The sequence below is a fragment of the Phoenix dactylifera genome, chromosome 7 (assembly GCF_009389715.1).
Source record: "Phoenix dactylifera cultivar Barhee BC4 chromosome 7, palm_55x_up_171113_PBpolish2nd_filt_p, whole genome shotgun sequence".
NCBI classification, from domain to species: domain Eukaryota; kingdom Viridiplantae; phylum Streptophyta; class Magnoliopsida; order Arecales; family Arecaceae; genus Phoenix; species Phoenix dactylifera.
In genome coordinates, this window is record NC_052398.1 from 3,770,218 (window position 1) to 3,790,456 (window position 20,239).

Here is a 20,239-nt window from a genome sequence, read left to right on the forward strand (position 1 = left end):
TTTTTTTTTGGCGAGAAGAGTTTCTTAATAATGAATCACACAAGAGATGTATATCAAAATAGTATATATAGAAGTCTGATGCTGATACACATCAAATATTTTGGTTGAGATTAAGAATAATATGTCTTAGGAAAAAAATGATGTGACTTTTAAACAATACCATGCCTCCGAAGAAAAGTAAAAGCATATTATAGTCCTATAATTTTTATGACTAAAAATATTAATCATCAACACGTAAAATAAATTTTCATATAGTCTCATCTCAATAGTCATAATCTTAATTCTTAGAATTTCATAAATTATGGATGTGCAAGCTGGTTTTCACTTACTATCTAATTTACCGCTTTCATATATAATATTTTTTTTGGAGACTTGCGTAGCAGTAACCGGCTTTGCACGATTGATAAAGGATCAAAGATCAAAAAAATGAAAGAAAATTCTTCAATATTTTTTTAAAAAAATCGATGAGCAACAAAGAACATTATAGATAGGTTTACAACATTATATTATTATGTACAAATTTTTCTTGACTCATACCAATAAAAAAAATACAGCTAAAAAGTTAATAATGCTGCCCTAGAAAGTGAATAATAAGAGTATCCATGGATGATTCTGGCATGAGCTTAGAGTCCCCACATATTTGATAAGGTTTAAATTTCTTGTGAGAGCACAATCTAAATTGGAGGGTTTGAACTGCCAAGAAAAAAAATTCAAGGTTCATTTGTAATTAGGCAAACCTTGTAAGGGCATTCTCACATGGAAGTGGAACCCATTTTGTCGGTAGCGCACGCGGACGGTAGATTTGGGTCCACATGTCCCCTCTGTGACGGAGAATCTACTTTTACCGTTTTACTTCAAAAAATCTAGTAACGTCCAGCTAGATCACGGATTGCATCTGGATGCAGGAAGTACGTATGGTCGCATGGGGGCCATCGGTGTGAGGTAATTTAAAATCCGGAAGGATTCGTTTGCTTCGCAAAAATAAATTTTTTTATTAGAAAATTTTTTGAAAAACTAATATATAGATATATAATATTTAATAAAATAATTTTTATATTTTAATTGATCATAAAGATTTTATTACAGAAAGATAGATGAGACAAACTATAAGAAAAAAAAAAAAATAAGAAAGGCTCTGATAAATTTAACTGGACATGAGCATGACGAAGAAAAATTTAGGTTATAACACAAAATAGAAAAGCATAATCTAGATGTGGAGCATAACCCAACAAATCATACTGCACATATAAATTGCAACTCCTTCATTATCGTTGTCGCTGTTATCCTTGCCAAGTTGCAAGGTTAATTGGTTCCTCATGTTGATGTAATCAAAACAGTTTCTTGAACAACATCTTTTATGCATATAAATTATGCAATACATATTTTTAACTCAATTTATATAAAAATTATGCATAATACATATTTTTAACTCTATTTATATAAAAAATTATGCAATCCTACTGGGTCCAATTTGAAACTCTTTCGTTACTTTACTCTCAAACTATCTTATATGTAAGTCATGCTCATATAGCACAATAGAACAATATAAAATATTATTAGATATGAAATTTTGGATGCCGAGGGACAATATCTGCTTAATGGGTGGCGAGAAACTTTGATGCATAGGAAAAGGTGAAGCTAACGGGTTTCGTCATTCCCCAATAAAGATTTCTTCTTTTCTTTTCCTTTTTTTTTCTTTTTTTTTTTTCCCCTTGAGCAACTGAATCTTGCGGATTCCTCATCCTTTTTATTTACATCAGAGATGCATCTAAAAGTGGCTCCGCCTTTTCACCACAATGGTGTGGTTGCTCGGTGCGTCTCTTTTATTTTGGAACTATTTTTTCACCTTTTTTTTGTTTTAATAAAATTAAATTTGTTGAAACAATCTAATAAAGATATATTCGTATAGAAGATAAAATAAAATATTCAATTAAAAAAATAAGGCATCTCCATTGCGGATGAAAGCCTGCTACATTCCTGTTCCACGTGGCAATCCTCCAAGGGTCCCACTGCGTACGTGGTGTTCACTAGAGAGAAGAAAAAAAAACCCCACCAAAATTCATATGCCCTCGATGGTACCGACCGTTTCAGAAACACCCGGGTGTTCCTCGAAGTGGGCAAGCACGTTACCGTCACCGTTAAGTAAAAAAAATAGAATTATAAAAACTCCTCTAAAATTACATGTTAATAAAACCTACGCCTATATTAAATTAAATTTACGGTGTTAATTGATGCGGGATTTGCACCCCGTCACCAGCATAGCCCCTCACCGATTCGAGCAGCGAAAGCGACTGTGTCCCTCCCGAGGTATTGTCCGTTTTGGGATGCCCTGCTGGCGCGGAGCTCGCGCAGGGAGCGCACATGTCTTTGGGCGCGAAGCTCGCACAGGGGTCACCCGCCAACGCCCCTCATGGTTTTGTTCCACAAAAGGACCCTCGAGAGGAAAGGCTTAAGCCTCCTCATTATAAGGGACAGACCTTTCCGCTACTCGGTCGATGTGGGACTAAATTCGGAAACCCCCCTCGAGAGGGAGTTGTTTTGATTTATGTAAAAAAAATCAAAATTGTCTTTTGGCGGAAAGAAGAATGCGCATATTTTTTTAATTTCTTAGATAGCTATTATGAAACTTAAGATTATTTTGATTATTTTTTATTTTTTTAATGTGACATTCGAGTCTCATTTAAGATTAACGATCTCACTAACTTTTTCGTTAAGCTATAAATTAAAATGTTGGATGAAAATAGATCTAAAAAGAATAAGCATAAATTTTTCGAACTATTAAAGTATAATTTATTCTCAATCTCAAGAGAATTTTTATAATTTAATAAAAAATATTTCTTCCATTTTTTTATCAAAATTCCAACATATACATGTGGCTTTGCCCACTAAGGAAACCAACCATGAGGTGGACGACAAGGAGGTGAAAAAGAGGTCACATGCAAAGACCAAGGCAGAGAGTTTTTGGGCAAAAATTCACCCCCAAAGAGGTGAACTTGGGTTGATTTTTTTAAAAAAATGTCCTTTAGTCCAACAAAAATATATATTAATATACCACGAATAATTTATATAGATATTATAAATGATATTATATTATATTATATTAATATTTTACATGTAATATTTATGATATATTATATTATATTATTAATTATATTATTATCATATTATCATTCAATGATAATTTTAAATTACACTAGACATATATTATTGTACTTTATATTTTATAATAAAATTATTTGATATATTACTTCTATTTTTTTATTTTTTAATCAAAATAAATATATGTATTCAAAAAATAATATACTATATATATAAATAAAAATATTAATCTATAATAACAATTAATATACTTTTGTAGAATTAATAATTTATAGGACTGAAAATATATTTTTATGAAATATATTAGTAATAAATATATCAATATTTTTATTATAATATATTTATGTGTTCAGTAAATATTTTTTATTTAGTGATGTTGGATTTTTATAAAATACCAAAATCAAATATTACTTAGAAAATTTTAATCATTCAAACATAGCACAAACACGCTTATTTCTGAGTTCCATTTATCAGGTGCTCATATCGATACATTATTGAAGAAATTAGATGTTGTGATGGGGAGCGTGTACGATCATACGGTGCATACTGTATAGAATATAATTTTCCCTCCATAGGGGCTCACGAATTTTGAAACCCACGTGGCAGGTGTGGAAGTCGGCCAGTCCCATTATCAGAGATTCGCTGATTACCCTGGAAAGTTGATTTCCCTAGTTTTAACCCTTGGGGGGCGAGATCGAGTTCAATTTGGGCTAAGTTTATACACCAAACCCCGAAATCCGTGCCACCGAGTTACAGTCACCACTGAGTCGACGTTTTTTTATTTCAGCAACTCCTAATGATTCATGATTATTTAAAATAATGGCTGTTATAATGGTCTCAGGGCCTTCATTTGGCTGAACTCGTTTACACGGAGCATATGAAGAACAAAAGAACGGCTCTGATTTGATCTTATCATGCTATTTTATTCTTTGCTGACATATTTTTTTCGTTGTTTCACATGTTTGCTTTCTAAATATGTGGATTTGATCTGTTAAATTCCGCTAACTATGGGTTGGATCAGATTCAAAAATTAGATATGATCTAAATTTCAAATTGAATTTAGATCTTATATATTTCAACTCGACCTGACCCAATTGAGCGTGCATATTGTCCAAAGCTAATTTGGGCCAATAAAAAATGGATCTAACTAGACCCGAACTTGATCTGTTCCAACCTAAGAACCCAAATCACATAAATCTTCTTCTTTTTAACTCTCAATATTTTTCCCAATTCATTGAATAAATTTTTGTTTAAATTAATTTATCTTTTTTTAATCTGAACAACTATATATCTTTTCACCTATTTTTACTCCATTATATTTACATATTAATTTTATTTATTTATTTTGGTGGATTCTATTTATAATGCTTGTGAAGTTTGTGTATTAAAAAGTGTAGTTTGTAAATTTAAGAATAACTACTTACTTCATTGAAACTAAAAGTTTTTGAATAAAAACTGAAGTTTAAGTTGCTTCCTTCTATTTTATTTAATTTTTTTTAATAATTTTATATTTAGTTCTCAATTATTATATTTTAGTTATAAAAGAATAGTTAGAAGCTTGGTTCAAATTGCAAAACGAACTCAACCCAAACGTGAATACTTTGGATTGGGTCTTGTGTGACTTAATTCCAATTTGACTTAAATAAACTGTTGAGTCTAAAATTCTTTCAATGGATCTAGCTCGATTCGATCAGACCAATTAATGAGTTAGGTTTGGATCCAAAATTATGACTCGAATATGAAACTGAGTCAGCTTAGCATCGTAGATATTCTATCAATCAAAAACTTTTTTCATAGATCTAAGTCAGATCCAATCTAATCAACTAATATGATACCCAGCCAGACCAGCACTTGGGATGTTTTGTCTAACCTAACCCATTTGCTGTTAGTGCCCTTCATTTTTTTTTTTTTTGGGCTAAAGCAGGTAGATCATACCTGACGAGTACGGATACACTCAATAAAGTCAGAAAATAAAATGCTTCAGAGTGCTCAGGGCAACTCTCCATCTCCCGTCCATAAGATACTGCCGGAATGACTGGCCATATAAACAACTATCCAATCCATAATCTTATTGGCTTCTCGAAAAATATGGTTAGCGTGGAAGCTCTCCGTCCCGTGGTGCCCTACAAAGTACAGGCAACGCCCCTCCATTCGAGCTTTAAGACTTTACAAAGGCATCGCAAGATTCAACGGGATACGATAACTATTCCGAAGTACATGGCAAGTATGGAGGACCACCGTAACCTGAATAACCTGATAACGGCGTTTACAAGGAGTCCGTCCATTCGCTCTTTCTGACGATCACCTGCATCCCACGTAACTTTTCTTACATGGACCGACCGAGGGGACTCCCTTGTGACCACCGCCCTAGCCTCTCTCCCCGATGCCGTCTCCACCGCGAACGCCCTCTCTCCGCCTCCTCCTCCTCCGCGCCTTCTCTCTTCCCAAATCCGCCGCCAGATCCTACTCCGCCGCCGCCGAGGCTTCGCCACCGGAGGCATCCGTTTGGAGCTTCGGCGACAACAGCAACGGAGCCCTCGGGCTCCCCTTCCCGCTCGCCGACGCCTACGAGCCCACCAAGGTCCCCTCCCTCCCCTCCCGCATCGCCGGCGTCGCCGCCGGGCACTACCACTCCCTTGCCGTGACCACCGACGGCGAGGTGTGGGCTTGGGGGCGGAACGAGGAGGGCCAGCTCGGGAGGGGCGCCGCTGCTCCAAGGTCCTTCCTTAACCTCCTTTATAGCTTGATTTCGCCCCTTTTGGGAAATGGCCAATCCTTCAAATATGTTCTAGGGATGTGCTTAGGGCAATTGTTTTCTGTTTCTTGGGGGAGATTTGGTTGGCCAATTAAACTCCCTCTGCAGTTTAATGATGCTGGCTTGGAATCGTTCTATCTTTTGTGTCCAAGTTTTTTTTTTTTTTTTATGATCTTTGCTATTGTTCCAAATAAAAATTAAATTCTGGTAAAAGGCCTTTTGGTTCTGGAATTTGTTCAGTAATAAACTCTCTCTGCAGTTTAATGTTGCTGGCTTGGAATCGTTCTATCTTTAGTGTCCAAGGTTCTTTTTTATGATCTTTGCTATTGTTCCAAATAAGAATAAAATTCTGGTAAAATGCCTTTTAGTTCTGGAATTTGTTCAGTAATTATTTGATCAATGGCTTTTATCTGATTTCGAAAGTTTTTTTCAAATATATTTGAAGTTCTAATTTTTGGGTAGTGGTACTAATTTGGGTGGCTTACCTTCCTAGTGATGGCTTGGAAAGCTGTCTTGGTCCAATGGCCCCTCCCGTGGCTGCGGATTTTTTATACTTTTTTAAGTTCGTGTATTTTCTTCTTTATTCTTTGTTTTTTAAGAGAGAATTTGCCTAAGTTGGCGACAATTTGGTACCATTGGAATTTCTGGTAATTCTATTGGATGCTAGCTATCTGTGATTAATGATCTTGCAAGGTGAATTTTATTATTCCTCTTGAAGTTTGCAGGGTTTCCTGGAGTCTAAAAAGTTGTATATTTAACATCCAACCTTTCAATACACCTTTAACTTGAGCTGAGTAATGCCTTCGTAAAATTTCTTCACATGTGATATACCAGGAATTAATATCAGGTTATTTCTTTCTTGAACTACTTAGCATTTCCTTGTTTTGCAAAATTAATGGTTAAGAACACGGCGTGTTCTTACTGACCAAAATAAATTTCTCTATTCTTCAAGTACTGACTCGAGTTCGAGGGTTTAAGATTATTGAATGAGATTTTGCAGAAACCTAGTCCATCTTCCAGATTAAAATTCACAGTCAGTTGTTGATAAGTATTTTGTTGATTTGTTTTGAGAGAAGGTATTTTGTTGATTTGTTACTGCCAAGTTGCTTAAAGTCTAGACCTATGAACTTACCCTTCTGTACATTTTGTTTACAGGATAACGTCTCTATTATTTTGAAACTGAAGGGAATAAAGTCAAGTTCCAGATTTAAACTGGATGGGCTTTTGCAGAAGAAATAATTATTAGCAAAACCTCCATTAGATAAGAGCCATTGCAAGAATTCTAAGAAGCTCACTGTCAGAAGAAACTGACCGTCTTTGCTAATAAAACAAAATTTAAGTTTTTATTGCATAGTGCTGCAATAAAACAACTTTTCATCTGGTCAGATTAGAACAGTTCACAAGTGAAAACAAATCAACTGCTGAACAGGCACCCTACAAATTGAAATGATAGAAAGCTGTTTTCAACCAATCACTCATCTTTTCCCGATGACGATGCAGTAATTGAAATATCAAGTAAGCTGTCAGTGTTGCCAAGATCAATGGGTCTGTTCTTATGTTTTTGCGATTTTAAATGACAGAGACACATGGAGCAAACCAGAAAAGGTGGCAGGGTTGGATCATGTGAGAGTTCAAGCTGCATTTGCATCTGGTGTAGTTTCCGCTGCTGTTGGAGATGATGGTTCTCTATGGGTATGGGGAAGATCCAAGCGCGGCCAACTTGGTCTTGGGGAAGGTATCATAGAAGCTGCCAGACCTTCCAAAGTTGAGGCACTAGCAGGGCATGAAATAATAAAGGTGCTGATTTTGACTTTCTAGAAAAGAAAAATCATTGTTTTTGTTCAAAATAATGAAAATCTCTTCACTCTGTCAAGAGTATTGTTAGTGCACACAATGGGCCTTTTTTTTTTAAAAAAAAAAAAGATTAACTGTAAGAAGAGTCCAGAAATAAATGTTCTGGTTGAGACGATTTTGATTCTAATATGTGATACTACAAATGGTGAAGCCCTTTTGTACTATTGATGTGTGATTCAGTCTGTAAACACTGCAAACTTCCACTTCGACAACCTATTTCTTTTTGCTTGCCAACTTGTCAATATTGATTTCTGAGTCAAGTCTGTGTCTTCATGCTTTGTTAGAGATGATTTATCACATTTGTTCCCTATGTCAGTGACTCTGACTGCACTTTCAAAGAACTGTTAATATCACATGAGTTGCAGCACAAATGTCCTAAGATTCATAAATATTTTTAAGGGAAAATTACAGAGACACCCCTTCAAGTTTGGGGTGTCTCTGTAATTTTCCCTATTTTTTATTATATTTTATGTCATAGCCAAAGACTGGATTTGTATACCTACATGCAGTGCAGATATTTCCATTGTTCACAATGAATGGAGATTATTTTGTTTCCCAGTTAAATTGCTATTTATCATAAACGGACAGGTTTCATTTGGATGGGGCCACGCATTGGCACAGAGCAAGGATGGAAAACTATTTGGTTGGGGTTACTCAGAAGGTGGAAGGTTGGGAGAAATGGGGCAAATATTAGATAAACCACTTACACAACCTCCAAATTCTCATAAACCTTGGGACAAGTGTGCGTCTTTGCTGGACCTCGTCGAGAAACAAGTTGCAGAAAAAATGGAGAAAGAGAAGAATATGCCCATCATCTGGGAGCCCTGCATAGTACACGAACTGAGTGCTCTTAGAGTTTCTGATGTGGCCTGTGGTCTTGATCATTCCCTGGTGCTATGCGGTGAGTATTCATTCCCTAGATCGTTATCTACTTCTTTTCGATACCTCTATCAGTTTTCAACTCAAATCCAACTATGAACATCGTTATCTACTTCTTTTCGATACCTCTATCAGTTTTCAACTCAAATCCAACTATGAACCATTGCAGTCCATCTTCTTGATGCATAGTCTCTCCTTTGCCTGCATGCTTTGGGCAGCCATCTCATGTGTCTGTAAAGAAAAAAGTACTTAGGAAATTGAGGTTCACAGGCTGGTTCATGGTGTCATTATTTAATAAGTGAACTGATGCAGCTGTGCATATTCTCATTTAAGTGAAAAGGAAATGATGAACTTTTGGGAAAATTGTTACTGCAGATGTTTAGATGTTCCCCTAAGTTTTGATATTTAATTTCAGGCAATGGCACTCTGTTGAGCTGTGGAGACAACACATATGGTCAGCTGGGCAGGAACACTGAAGGATCGAAAATGCTGCCAATCAGCATAAATGTCCATCCATTCTCTGTGTCAGCAGGCCTTGGTCACTCTCTAGTTCTATGTAAGGCTACATCACAGGGAGCCACAGAATGGGGCACCTGTGTGATCTCATGGGGATGGAATCAGAGCTACCAACTTGGACGCCAGGGACGAGAAGATGTCCCTGGGATGGTTGAAGGTCTAAGTGGAGAAAAACTGATGTCTGTTTCAGCCGGGCGTGTGCATTCTATTGCTCTCACTTCAAAGGGGGAGGTTTGGGCATGGGGCTCTGGCCGAAATGGCCGACTTGGTTTAGGAAGCTCAGTGGATGAGGTGGAGCCAGCATTTGTGGAGTGTTTGGATGGGTTGAAGGTTCTGCAAGCAGTGGCTGGCTTCGACCATAATCTACTGCTGGTTGCTGGATGATGAAATTGGCTCATGAGTACAACCAGGTTATTAACTGTCTACTTTCCCTCTGAGACCCGAAAAAAAAAATAAAGTGTAAAGGAAAAAGGAAGAAAATCTTAGATTACACAAAAAGGATGCTATAAAGTGAATGTGCGGGTGATGTTGGTAATGGTGTTTGCATCAGGGCTGAAAAAAACCTGTCCAACCATGACTTGGATTTTCCAGCTGGGTTTTGAAAGCCAGAAACTTGGGCGATTAATCTCCCACAATTGAACCTACTTTTGAACAAGAGTATTTCTGTAGCATTTTCCTTTTATGACTTCGAACTAACCAGTGAAGCTCTCAAATCAGTTATAGCCTCCTTTTTCTCTGGAGATTCTGGATCCAAATACTGTCGGAAATAATTCGGGATGATCATGCACAGAGCTGAGGCTGCTTGTGCTGAGCTGGCTTAATGCATGAATTATTCTGTCATTGCGAAGGGCTTTAGCCTGTTGGGCTCAATTACCAAACAAGTTTTGGTCTGATAATTAACATCAAGTTGTACTTCAGAAGATAGTTCTCTTTTCTGTGTTTTCACCTAGTGTAGACACCTAGCTCAATTTCGTTTAATATAACTTGTGACAGGATAAGATCTGATTATTTCTATCTATATCTGGAAATCCTTCTTTTGGTTCTGATTATTTTCCTTCAGTTTAGCTAGTTTTCCAAGGAATTGTGCATTTAATTCTTCTGATAGTCTGTTATAAGGAGAAGGTAAATTATTACAGTTAGATTATTTAATCTCTGTTATTTTAAAATCCTAGAAACTAACCAGGGTCTAGTGTTGTGAATCCAAAGCTAAAACAGGTTGAAGCAAATGATGAAATGTTTGTGCACGATTCTTTTAATGCCAAGGACAATATTTAGCATATCGAGTTGCTTGAAGACTATAAATAATATGAGATGGGTTCTACTCAAAAAAACAAAAGAAAGGGGAAGAGATGGATGAAGCCACAAACTTGCAATCTCCATCTGTTGCCTGCAGCCTCCTAGTAAAGAGGGAAGATGGCTGAATATTGTGAATGTATGTGATGATTTCATGGTCTAGTGCTGCATCAAGGAAAAATTTTCTGGGCGAGAGCCTGCCACCATGAAATTTTCTGGTCTAGAGAGTATAGTTCCAAACAGGTAATCTGATTATATCTGCTTTTGCATCTGGTATTCACTGGATATATATGCATAAACATATATCCATCTGTCCTAAATATGAATATAAATACAGAATTTATCAAAAATTATTCCAGAATCTGATTATGCATGCGGATAATGATGTATTATTATCTTACAATGCGAATATGAAATCCAGCATATCATGAAATGAAAATTTTATGCCCACAAACAACTCTTACATTGTCAGAATAGATGGGTTATTATCTCGAATTCCATATCTTCATGGAATTAAACCTATAAACAAATCCAAATTAAGATCTAGTTCTTGCCTAAGGCAATGCGCAAGCTTAAGCCGCAGAGTACTTTTATCTAAGGACAGACTTCGAATGCAGGCTTGGTTAGACCCCATCTAGAGTTTGAATTTCTTTTTTGGTCATCGAGTTTGAAGCTCCTTTGGAGAGGCCTGCTAAAGCTGTGTGCAAGCAAGGAACGAAGATGTAAACAGAGCTTTGCAAGGAAAGAATTGTGTTCTGCCTTCCTTGTACAAATAAGAAGGAACCAAAATTTTATTCTTATGTACACAGATGGTTGATGGAGGCATGGCTCGACTGGGCTCTGATGGGGGCTCCTCCTTGGGCTCACCTTTCAGTGCCATGAATCCTGACTTCAGAAACTTAGAGCAAACTGGATTCGTGCACGTTGTAATAGCTTCTGCAAATCACTCTTTCAATCACCCATTCCACAATCTCCATGCTTTCCTTCCTCAGAACAAGTAACTAAGCCCCCAAGAAAAGCACGAGCTAGGTGGCAACAACATATGTTGTTGAGAGATTGGTAATTGCGAGGAAAAGAGGCAACTGTGACTGAATGACCTCCACACTGTTTGTAGGACTGGAGCATAACATAAGGTCGCCTACGAATGCCTGGCTTACGATCTTGTCTCATCTCTACTAGAGTCTGCATTGGAGCAATTATAATTTAGAGTTTGCATTGGACATTAATCATCTTTTGTTCATTTCTTCCCAAAACACCTAGCCCGTATGATTTAAGAAAAATTATGTATTAGTACCGATGAATACTATATTCTAAAAACTATATATCGATTTATCTAGAGTATATATTGACTGGCTACATGACTAATTTGCTTCACATGTATCACCTAGCTACGTGGTGTATACTAGTCTGAAAAATGTGTATATTTATTTATCTCGAGATGTGTATTTGATTACTGTTGGATGTATATTAAAGAAGCTTGCAGTATGTATCAAAAAGTTGATGAATGTGTATTACCTGACTATGTAGTATGTATTGACGAACATGATGTTCTGAAAACTATGTATCAATTAGTTTGGAGATGTGTATTGACTTGCTGGATGATTAATTTATTAAATATGTATTATCTGTCGCGTACTATATACTGGCGGATACTATGCTTTAGAAACTATATATCGATTTATCTAAATAGTAAATTGGTTTGCTAAATGACTTTTAGAAATTATATATCGATTTATCTAAATAGTATATTGGTTTGCTAAATGACTAATTTACCTAAATAAGGAAAACATGACAAGCCCGCCCTATAATTTCTTCTCTGGTACCCACCCCATATGATTTTTGTTCCTTAGATACAGGCGAGAACATTAGCCAGAGGTTCCCCTGATCGGCCCGCTGTTGGTGCAGTCATGGTCTACTATTTTGACCTTGGATGACGGATTGGTCTGCATAATTTTTAATGTGCTAGGCCAGCTGAGAACTGTTGGCTTTATGCTCTTGCACAAAGCTTGGCCCATTGTCTGTTGTGAAGATGGGCGAGGCCTTCTTATTTAAGCTCTTCAGCCTACCAGGTAAACGAATGAAGAATTATTTTGTAGATTGCAAGCTCATGAAAACTGTATCCCATCCCTACAATTCCAGCATTTCTGGACCTATGACTAAGACCTTGTTAAACTAAGACACATAAATTCGAAGTGACCATTTATATATTTTTCGACCTCCCACATATTCTCTCCATTTTATCATACTTCTGTGAAACAAAGCCTCAATGGAGAGAGAGAGAGAGAGAGAGAGAGAGAGAGAGAGAGAGAGAAGCAGCAACTTGCGGTCAGACACCAACTTTCCACCTCCGATAGCTACTGAGTGTAATTGTAATAAAAAACAAAAAAAAAGTAGCCGTAACATCCCTTTGTTAGGATTTGATCAGGATTATTAGGAGTCACTCAATGGAAACACGCTGAAAAGATCCAAGGCCTCGACCAAATGGTAGGTTTTCCTTCCACTTGTCGAAATAACACATCACGGATTCTATTTATATATGAACGTGGATCAATGAGACGGCAAATCCTCTCATCATTTCCCTGTCATTGGAGAGGTTTCCTCGAAACTCCATTTACAAAAGGATGGAGTCATTGTCCAAGAGGGGCCACTAAGGAGGAGGGTCTTTGTCTTCCGAGGTCCCCCCTCCCAGCCCTTGCCCCACGCATGCCTGCACACGTTTCCAATCTATTCTCCTTGATGGTGAAGAAACCCTTCCATCCCCAAGCTAATATTACAAAGCCTCTTTTTTTGACTCATGGAGGAGTACCGTTGTCTTGTCCTTTGCTCGTTACTTCTTCATCATTTTTAGCCAGCTCCCACGTCATGACCCACTCGTGCATGGAGGGATGCATCATCATGGCCAATGCAGCCAATCTTGGTCACCAAATACCTAACCTGCCCATGAAACATATGAACAGTGATATAGACAGTGATAGCTGCCCTTTCCCATTTCCTCGTCTAAAGTTTACTTTAGAAAATGATGCCAATGCTCGTTACTAGTTTCATGGCACTTGGCTATAGATTATGGATCGATTGATCGGTAAATTAATGGTTCTCTTAATGTTGCGTGTATTAGATGGACTTTTTAGCCAGCCTCATATATAGGTGGCAGCCACTGGCAGGTGGGATAAATTATAAAATTCTACTTGGTCCCTGAAATAAGAGCAAGAACATAGCAACTAACATCTCCGACCTTGCAAAATATAAAAAAATATAAAATATATAAATAAATCTATCTCATTTTGTGAGCTTGATAGAGCTCCAGGTTAGTTTTCTAGTTAAAAAATTAGAAAAAAAAAGAATTGGGGGGTGGGGGGCTTAAACCTCCTTCAATGCCAATGGGCAGCTAAACTAAAGGATTCCTCCTCAATGCCAATGGGCAGCTAAACTAAAGGATTCCTCCTCAATGCCAATGGGCAGCTAAACTAAAGGATTCAGAGGAACAAGAGATGTAAATATTTTAATCTCAACGGATAACAGTTGAGTTCCAAATCCAATAGAACGAACAATTTGCATCGTTTTTTTAGCCCAACGGTGATTCAGAAGTCAGTAAAAATGGTTAAAGGAAAGTAAGCAATCTAAAATGGAGGTTAATATTTTATTTTATTTTTGGTTGAAAGGATGGAGGTTATTCAAGCCAGTGTCCGTCCTATGTCTGCAATGAAATACCAAAATACATGTGTATTAAATATTTCAACTCAGTTGCCAACGACACTTTCTTTTTGATGTAAGTCGCCAATAACACTCATCATTAAAAAAAAATCTGCATGGCCATATTTGCGTCTAAGATTGAGCCTTACACGATAGCACGAACTCAACTCATCGCAAATACATAAACCATGAACTAGATAGCTATAAAAGCCACAGAAAACTGGGATGTAACCCGCGCGCGCGCGCGTATATATATATAAAGAAGAGAAAGTGCGCATGGGATTGTGAAGTAATTAATCCAAGACCCCTTTTCTTTCCTTTCCCGGTCTCCCATCGAACAACAAAAGATCTTCTCTGATTTAATCTACAATATTCTCTTCTTTCTCCTAAACATTCTTGTGCTATTTACAGTAATCAAAATGCTGCAATCAGATGTCCAAAAAATAATTCAACCCTTTGAAATGGCAGCAACCAGCACTTTCCATTCCAAATGCAACAAAATTTGTGATCACGCTACGAACTCCATGCAGATTTAAGGCGCTCTCTCTCTTGATTCATCGATGATGGTTCTCCCGACGGAAAATCCATCGAGGAAATCGCTGTCGGTGTCGATCTGAAGCTCTTCGAACATCGCCATCACCTGAATCATGGTCGGCCTCCGGAGCGGTCGGTCATCCAAGCAGTCGCAAGCAATCTTTAGAAACTGGTATAGCTCAGCCTCCCCCGAGTTTTTTCCCAGCAATTCATGGTCGAAGATCTCGCTGCTTCTGTTGTCCTTCACCATCTGCTTCGCCCAACCGACGAGGTTGCTGTCGCCAAACTCCAAAGGATCGATTGGCTTCTTCCCCGATAGGAGCTCCAAGAGCACAACTCCATAACTATAGACATCCCCCTTGGTGGTGCACCGGAAGCTCTGGTAGTACTCGGGGGGCACGTAGCCCGGCGTTCCTGCAAGCGTGCTTACGCTGAGGTGGGTGTCCAGGGCGTTCACGAGCCTCGCCATGCCGAAATCGGACACTCGGGCCTCCAAATTCTCGTCGAGGAGGACGTTGCTCGACTTCATGTCTCGGTGGATGATGTGGGGAATGCAGCTGTGGTGCAGAAAGGCGAGCCCCCTGGCCGAGCCGATCGCTATCTTCTTCCTCGCCGCCCAATCTAGTCGAACAGCACCACCCTTGCTCCTCCGGTCATGGAGAACCATATCCAAGCTTCCAAATTTCATGTACTCGTAGACCAGAAGCCTCTCGTCGCCAACCTTGCAGTAGCCCAGCAGCGGCGCAAGGTTCCGGTGCTTGATCTTGCCGATCGTCTCCATTTCGGCGGTGAATTCTCGGTCCCCCTGGCTTGTGACGTGGATCAGCTTCTTGACGGCGACGACACTCCCATCCTCGAGCTGGGCCTTGTAGACCTCTCCGAACCCGCCGGTCCCGATCAAGCTGCCGGCGCTGAAGCCATTGGTGGCCTCGAGGAGGTGCGCGAATGTCAGCTTCCTGAGAGGCTTCTCGAAGGTGGCGACGTTGATGCTGAGAGGCTCGAGAACGCCGGAAAGCTTCCAGCTCGCGGTGCCGGAGGTCGGGAGGCTCTCGACATACGCACCTCCCAGCTCCTCCGGCTTCTGGCGCCTCTTCATCTTGTACAGGGCCAGCATGAGCGACGCCAGGATGAGCAGAGATAGACCGACGCCAATCAGGATGCTCCCGCCGAACACCTTCCACCGCTGTGGATGGGAGCCATGGTGGTCATCGGCATTAGCCCCGCAAGGGGGCAGAGGGACCCCACAGAGGCCGGAATTGTTCTCGTACCGCGCCGCCGGGAATGTCGTGAGCTGGCCCGCTGTCGGGATCGGGCCGGCGAGGCGGTTGTTGGAGATGTCCAAGTCGGTGAGGAATGTCAGCGTGCCGAGCGTCCCCGGGATGTAACCGGCGAGATCGTTGTGGGAGAGATCGAGCGCTCCGATCATTCTCAGACCTCCGAAGCTCTCCGGTATCCTCTCCGTCAGCCTGTTGTGCCCCAAGTTCAGAACTTGGAGATAGTACATGGTTCCCAAGTTCTCCGGTATCGTCCCCGAGAGCAGATTGTAGGAGAGGTCGAGGTAGATCATGCTTCCGTTGCTCGCGAAGGAGTAGACCGTCGTGCCGGTGTATATTCTTGTAGAGGGGCAGGAATGCACCGGCGGGAAGCTCGCAAGCCTCTCGGGCCGGATGCTCTCAAACTCGAACAGGACGCCGGCGCCGGGGCAAATGTTGCCACCCTCGTTTCTCAAGAACGCGAAGTGTTTCCCGGACACAATGCCGGGGACTATAAGCCCCGTCTGCGAGGCGAGGGAGGGCGGGATGGAGCCGCTCAGGGCGTTGCTGTTGAGGTCGAGCCATATGAGATTCCGGCAGCTGCCGAGCTCCGGCGGTATCTCTCCGGAGAGCGAGTTGCTGCCCAATTGGAGGATCGCCAGCTTCTGCAGGTTGCCGATGCCGCTGGGGATCCTCCCGACAAGGCGATTGCCGGAGAAGGACACCCATATAAGGTTCGCGCACTTGGCGAACGACGAGGGGAAGCTTCCGCTGATGATGTTGTAGCTGAGGATTAACGTCTCCAAGCTCGCGCTATTTGAACAGAGGTCTTGCGGTATCTCGCCGGAGAGATTGCTAGCCCATATGACCAAAACCGATAGTTTGGGAAGCGACCAGATCTCCGAAGGAATCGGGCCGCTCAAGAAGTTGAAGCTCAGGTCGATGGTCTGAAGATTAGTACAATTGCCCAACTCCGACGGCACGGATCCTATCAAGAAATTGTTCGGCAGGAGGATCCTCCGGAGGGAAGGAAGAGATGAACAGAAGCCAGATGGGATTTCAATGTCGCCGGCGAACTCGTTCGAGCCGAGGTCGATCTCTTCGAGCAATGTACAGTTGGTCAGCGCCCGAAATGGCACCCGACCGCTGATGTTGTTGAATGGAAGGTGGAGAAGCTTCAGAGAAGGCAGAGTGCTGATCACCAGCTCGAGGAAATCACCGGAGAGCTGGTTATTGGCAAGGTCGAGTACCTGGAGCGAAGAGCAGGAGACAAAAGTCGGCGGTAGCCCACCAGTGAGCTGATTTCCCGACAGGTTGAGCTCGGCGATGGCCCCGCATGTCCGGCCTAATTCCGGCGGGATTTCACCTTTAAAACCATTGCTGGCCAGAGATAGGTGCTTCAATTTGGGGAAGTTCTGCCAGAATACGGGGATTTCACTTACAAACTGATTGCCTGAGAGATCGAGCCTCACGAGCTGCCGGCAATTGGCCAAGCTCGGCGGCAGCCCCCTGCCTTGGAGGCCGTTGTAGGACAAGTCGAGCACCGAGAGCCCACCACAGCGCCCAAAGTCGAAGCTTGAGAATCCACCAGAGAGGTTGTTGTGGGAGAGATCCAATTGCTGCAGCGAGGCCGGCGACTTCGATATGAAGTTCGCCGGAATGTTCCCGGAGATAATGTTATATGATAGATCGAGGACTCTGAGATTGGTGCAGGATGGCAGGCTCCTCAGCCTCCCGGTGAGCTTGTTGTCGGACAAATTGAGATAGTTCAGATTGTTGCAGCTCGAAAGCGAGTAGTTCAACAGCCCGTGGTCGGCTATCCTGTTGCGGGACAAATCGAGCACCTGGATCGAAGACCCAAACGGAGAAATGCCGCCGGGGATCGAATTCCTCGATAGGTTGAGCAAGACCAAGCTTGGGCAGGAGGCCAGGAAGTCCCCCGGAATGGTTTCGTTGAAGCTGTTCGACGACAAGTCCACGGTCTCGAAGCTGCAGGGGAGAGAGGAAGCTGTGCTGCTGTAAGAGAGATTGCCGTAGAACAAATTCCCGTGGAGATCAACGCTGCGGAGGTCCGGCAGCGCCATGAGCTCGTGAATGCTAACCCGGCCAATTAGGCCCATGTTGCTCAGGTTCAGGCCTCGCACCCGCCCGTCGGCCGGCGAGCAAATCACTCCAGTCCACGAGCACGGGGCGTCCGAATTCGGATTGTCGGCACTGCCGTTAACAGCCCAGTTCTCCAAGAAGCCTCTGGGGTCAAGCTTAACGGACGAAAACTTGAATGAGATCAAAGCGGAGGCTTCGTCGGTCGCCGCCATGGAAGAAGGGGAAGCATACAGCAGCATCAGCAGGATGGAGAAGAAGGCCGAGCTGACGCTTTCCATAGCTTGAAATCAGTGGAAAGAGCTTAGAAGAAGGGAGAAAAAGGCTTCTTTTACAGCTGCTGCACTCTTTCTCCTTGGTTGCCGAAGGTCTCGCATTTCGGAGGCCTCCAACGGAAACAGAGAGCTCTACTGATTCTCAAAAAAAAGGGTTTTTTTTTCAATCAATCCTGATACTATTTGGATGGATGCACCAAAGGATGAAAAAAAGGAGAAGGATAAAATACTTACTGATCAAAACCTCTATCGAATCGGTTTCAAAATCGCCGTCGTCGAAGAAGAAAGATCAAATTTTGATGCAACCTGGCTTTATTGTTTGCCCAAGAAAACAGAATCTCTGGATAAAACCAAATAAACCAAGATCAAAAAGATGAATTTGCAGAGGAAAACAGATGGAAAGCTGGCGTCTTTGCGGCCAGAACTATCTTTGTAAGCTCCGGGCAGCCATCTGATGCGATCTTTTGGAAGAAATGGGATGTAGGAACCTTCTAAATCTCTCGAAAGGTTATTTTATAGAAGGGTTTGAGAGAGAAGTGGATTCACAGAAGGTGGGGGGAGAGAAAGAGGAGGTGGAAGTGGAGGTGGAGGGGGAGGTACGGGGAGGGACGGTGAGGGAACCCAACAAACCCAAGTTGACGGAATTGAGAGATGGCTTTAGTTTTTAATCATTGGGTTTAGGGGGGCTTTTTTGGCTTCTTACAAGTTTAGTTATATATATATATATATATATATACAAATATTTCTCCTCGCTATCTCCAGTCCGGAGTCCAGTCAAACAAGGGGTTTGATTATTCGGAGGGTGCCTTTTTGTCCTCCCAACCCAAAAATTAGAAAATATATCAAATCTCTGCCCCCACTTTCTCCTCCCCTTCTGTCATTTCAACTTTTTCTTCTTCCCACTAATGGATTTTCAATTACAAAGCTTTCTTTACCATGCCTCCTAATGATCCTTTTTGTTTGTCGTTAAGTCCGGGTTGATTGAAGGATCGACTTGGTTACTTACTATTTTGCCATAGAATTGGTAAAAAAAAAAAATAATAAATTAAAGTTATTCATGTATATCAAAAAAACAAACAAAAGAGCCTACTGAATTATCTTTTTTATTGTTTAATCTTTTTATTTTTTATTTTTTTGCTGAGACAAAATGGGTAGGAAGAAGGAAGAGTCAAGCCCACCCCCTGTAGCAGCCTCCACTAGGCCCCCACCTCGCCAGAAGAATGTTCGATGCGGGTAGACACAGTTTTACTCATATCTTTTCCATCCGAAGATGAGTACGTCACATCTGGCGCTATCAAAGCTATCAGTGGACCAATAAGCACTTCTAGACCCCAAGTCCAAGCAGTATCACCATATTTTAATCGATACGCGGGGTGATTCGAATTTGGAACCCTACGGTTAGAAGACTACGCCCAGTTCCACTGAGCCTACTGAATTATCTTTTTTATTGTTTAATCTTTCGAAAAAATTTTCTAAACCTATCCCTGCCGCTAAGCATTTTTTGTTTTTCTCAACTCAATTGACTATGCTTATGCTAGATCATAAGATTTGTGTAAGCCTCCGGTATAAAAAAAAAAATAATATATAATTTTTTTAATTTGTTATTATTGTTGTTGTAGGTATCTACATCACAAGAAACGTAGGCAACAATCGCACAAGCAGACTAAGTGCCACATTTGCCCTCACAGAGAACATCTCACAGTAGACGCGGAGCTTTCTTATTGCACGCTCCACTTTGGCCTGACATTACGTAAGATGCTAAAGGGTAAAAAAAAGTATCAGGAACCTTTTTTTTTTAAGGATAATAAAAGATTAAAAGGCATTAAACAGAAATTAAGATAATCATGAAATGTTTAGGCCCATTACTGTATAAAATCCCATAGAAATTCTTGAGCAAAATATACTTCATGACTTATTGTGCTGATCTAATGAAAGATTTTCTAAAAATAAGTTTATAAACGAGCAAATATAAGGCCATACAAAGAACTGAT

At 40.8% G+C, this 20,239-nt stretch overlaps 2 protein-coding genes across 3 annotated transcripts; one reads left to right on the top strand and one right to left on the bottom strand.

Moving 5' to 3' along the window:
* Nucleotides 1-5,387: 5,387 nt before the first annotated feature.
* LOC103702339 (ultraviolet-B receptor UVR8) lies at nt 5,388-10,146 on the top strand. Its single transcript, XM_008784721.4, has 4 exons — nt 5,388-5,817; nt 7,435-7,651; nt 8,297-8,609; nt 9,003-10,146. The coding sequence occupies exons 1-4, from the start codon at nt 5,483-5,485 to the stop codon at nt 9,485-9,487; spliced, it is 1,350 nt and encodes a 449-aa protein (XP_008782943.1). The 5' UTR covers nt 5,388-5,482; the 3' UTR covers nt 9,488-10,146.
* A 4,230-nt stretch (nt 10,147-14,376) lies between these two features.
* On the bottom strand, nt 14,377-18,852 carry LOC103702338 (brassinosteroid LRR receptor kinase BRL1-like). Of its 2 annotated transcripts, none has more exons than XM_039127971.1 (2): nt 18,483-18,852; nt 14,377-18,380 (listed from the first exon to the last, which is right to left on the bottom strand). In XM_039127971.1, exon 2 carries the CDS (start codon nt 18,252-18,254, stop codon nt 14,619-14,621), a length of 3,636 nt encoding a protein of 1,211 aa, XP_038983899.1. In that variant the 5' UTR covers nt 18,255-18,380; nt 18,483-18,852; the 3' UTR covers nt 14,377-14,618. The 2 variants fall into 2 exon arrangements, with proteins under 2 accessions (XP_038983899.1, XP_008782942.2); XM_008784720.4 differs by having other exon boundaries at nt 14,377-18,383.
* Nucleotides 18,853-20,239: the final 1,387 nt, after the last annotated feature.

Coding starts and splice junctions, on each gene's coding strand:
- LOC103702339 (XM_008784721.4), top strand. CDS start 5,483: ATGCCGTCTCCACCGCGAACGCCCTCTCTCCGCCTCCTCCTCCTCCGC. Junction 5,818..7,434: donor AGGGGCGCCGCTGCTCCAAG/GTCCTTCCTTAA, acceptor TTTAAATGACAG/AGACACATGGAGCAAACCAG. Junction 7,652..8,296: donor CAGGGCATGAAATAATAAAG/GTGCTGATTTTG, acceptor ATAAACGGACAG/GTTTCATTTGGATGGGGCCA.
- LOC103702338 (XM_039127971.1), bottom strand. CDS start 18,254: ATGGAAAGCGTCAGCTCGGCCTTCTTCTCCATCCTGCTGATGCTGCTG.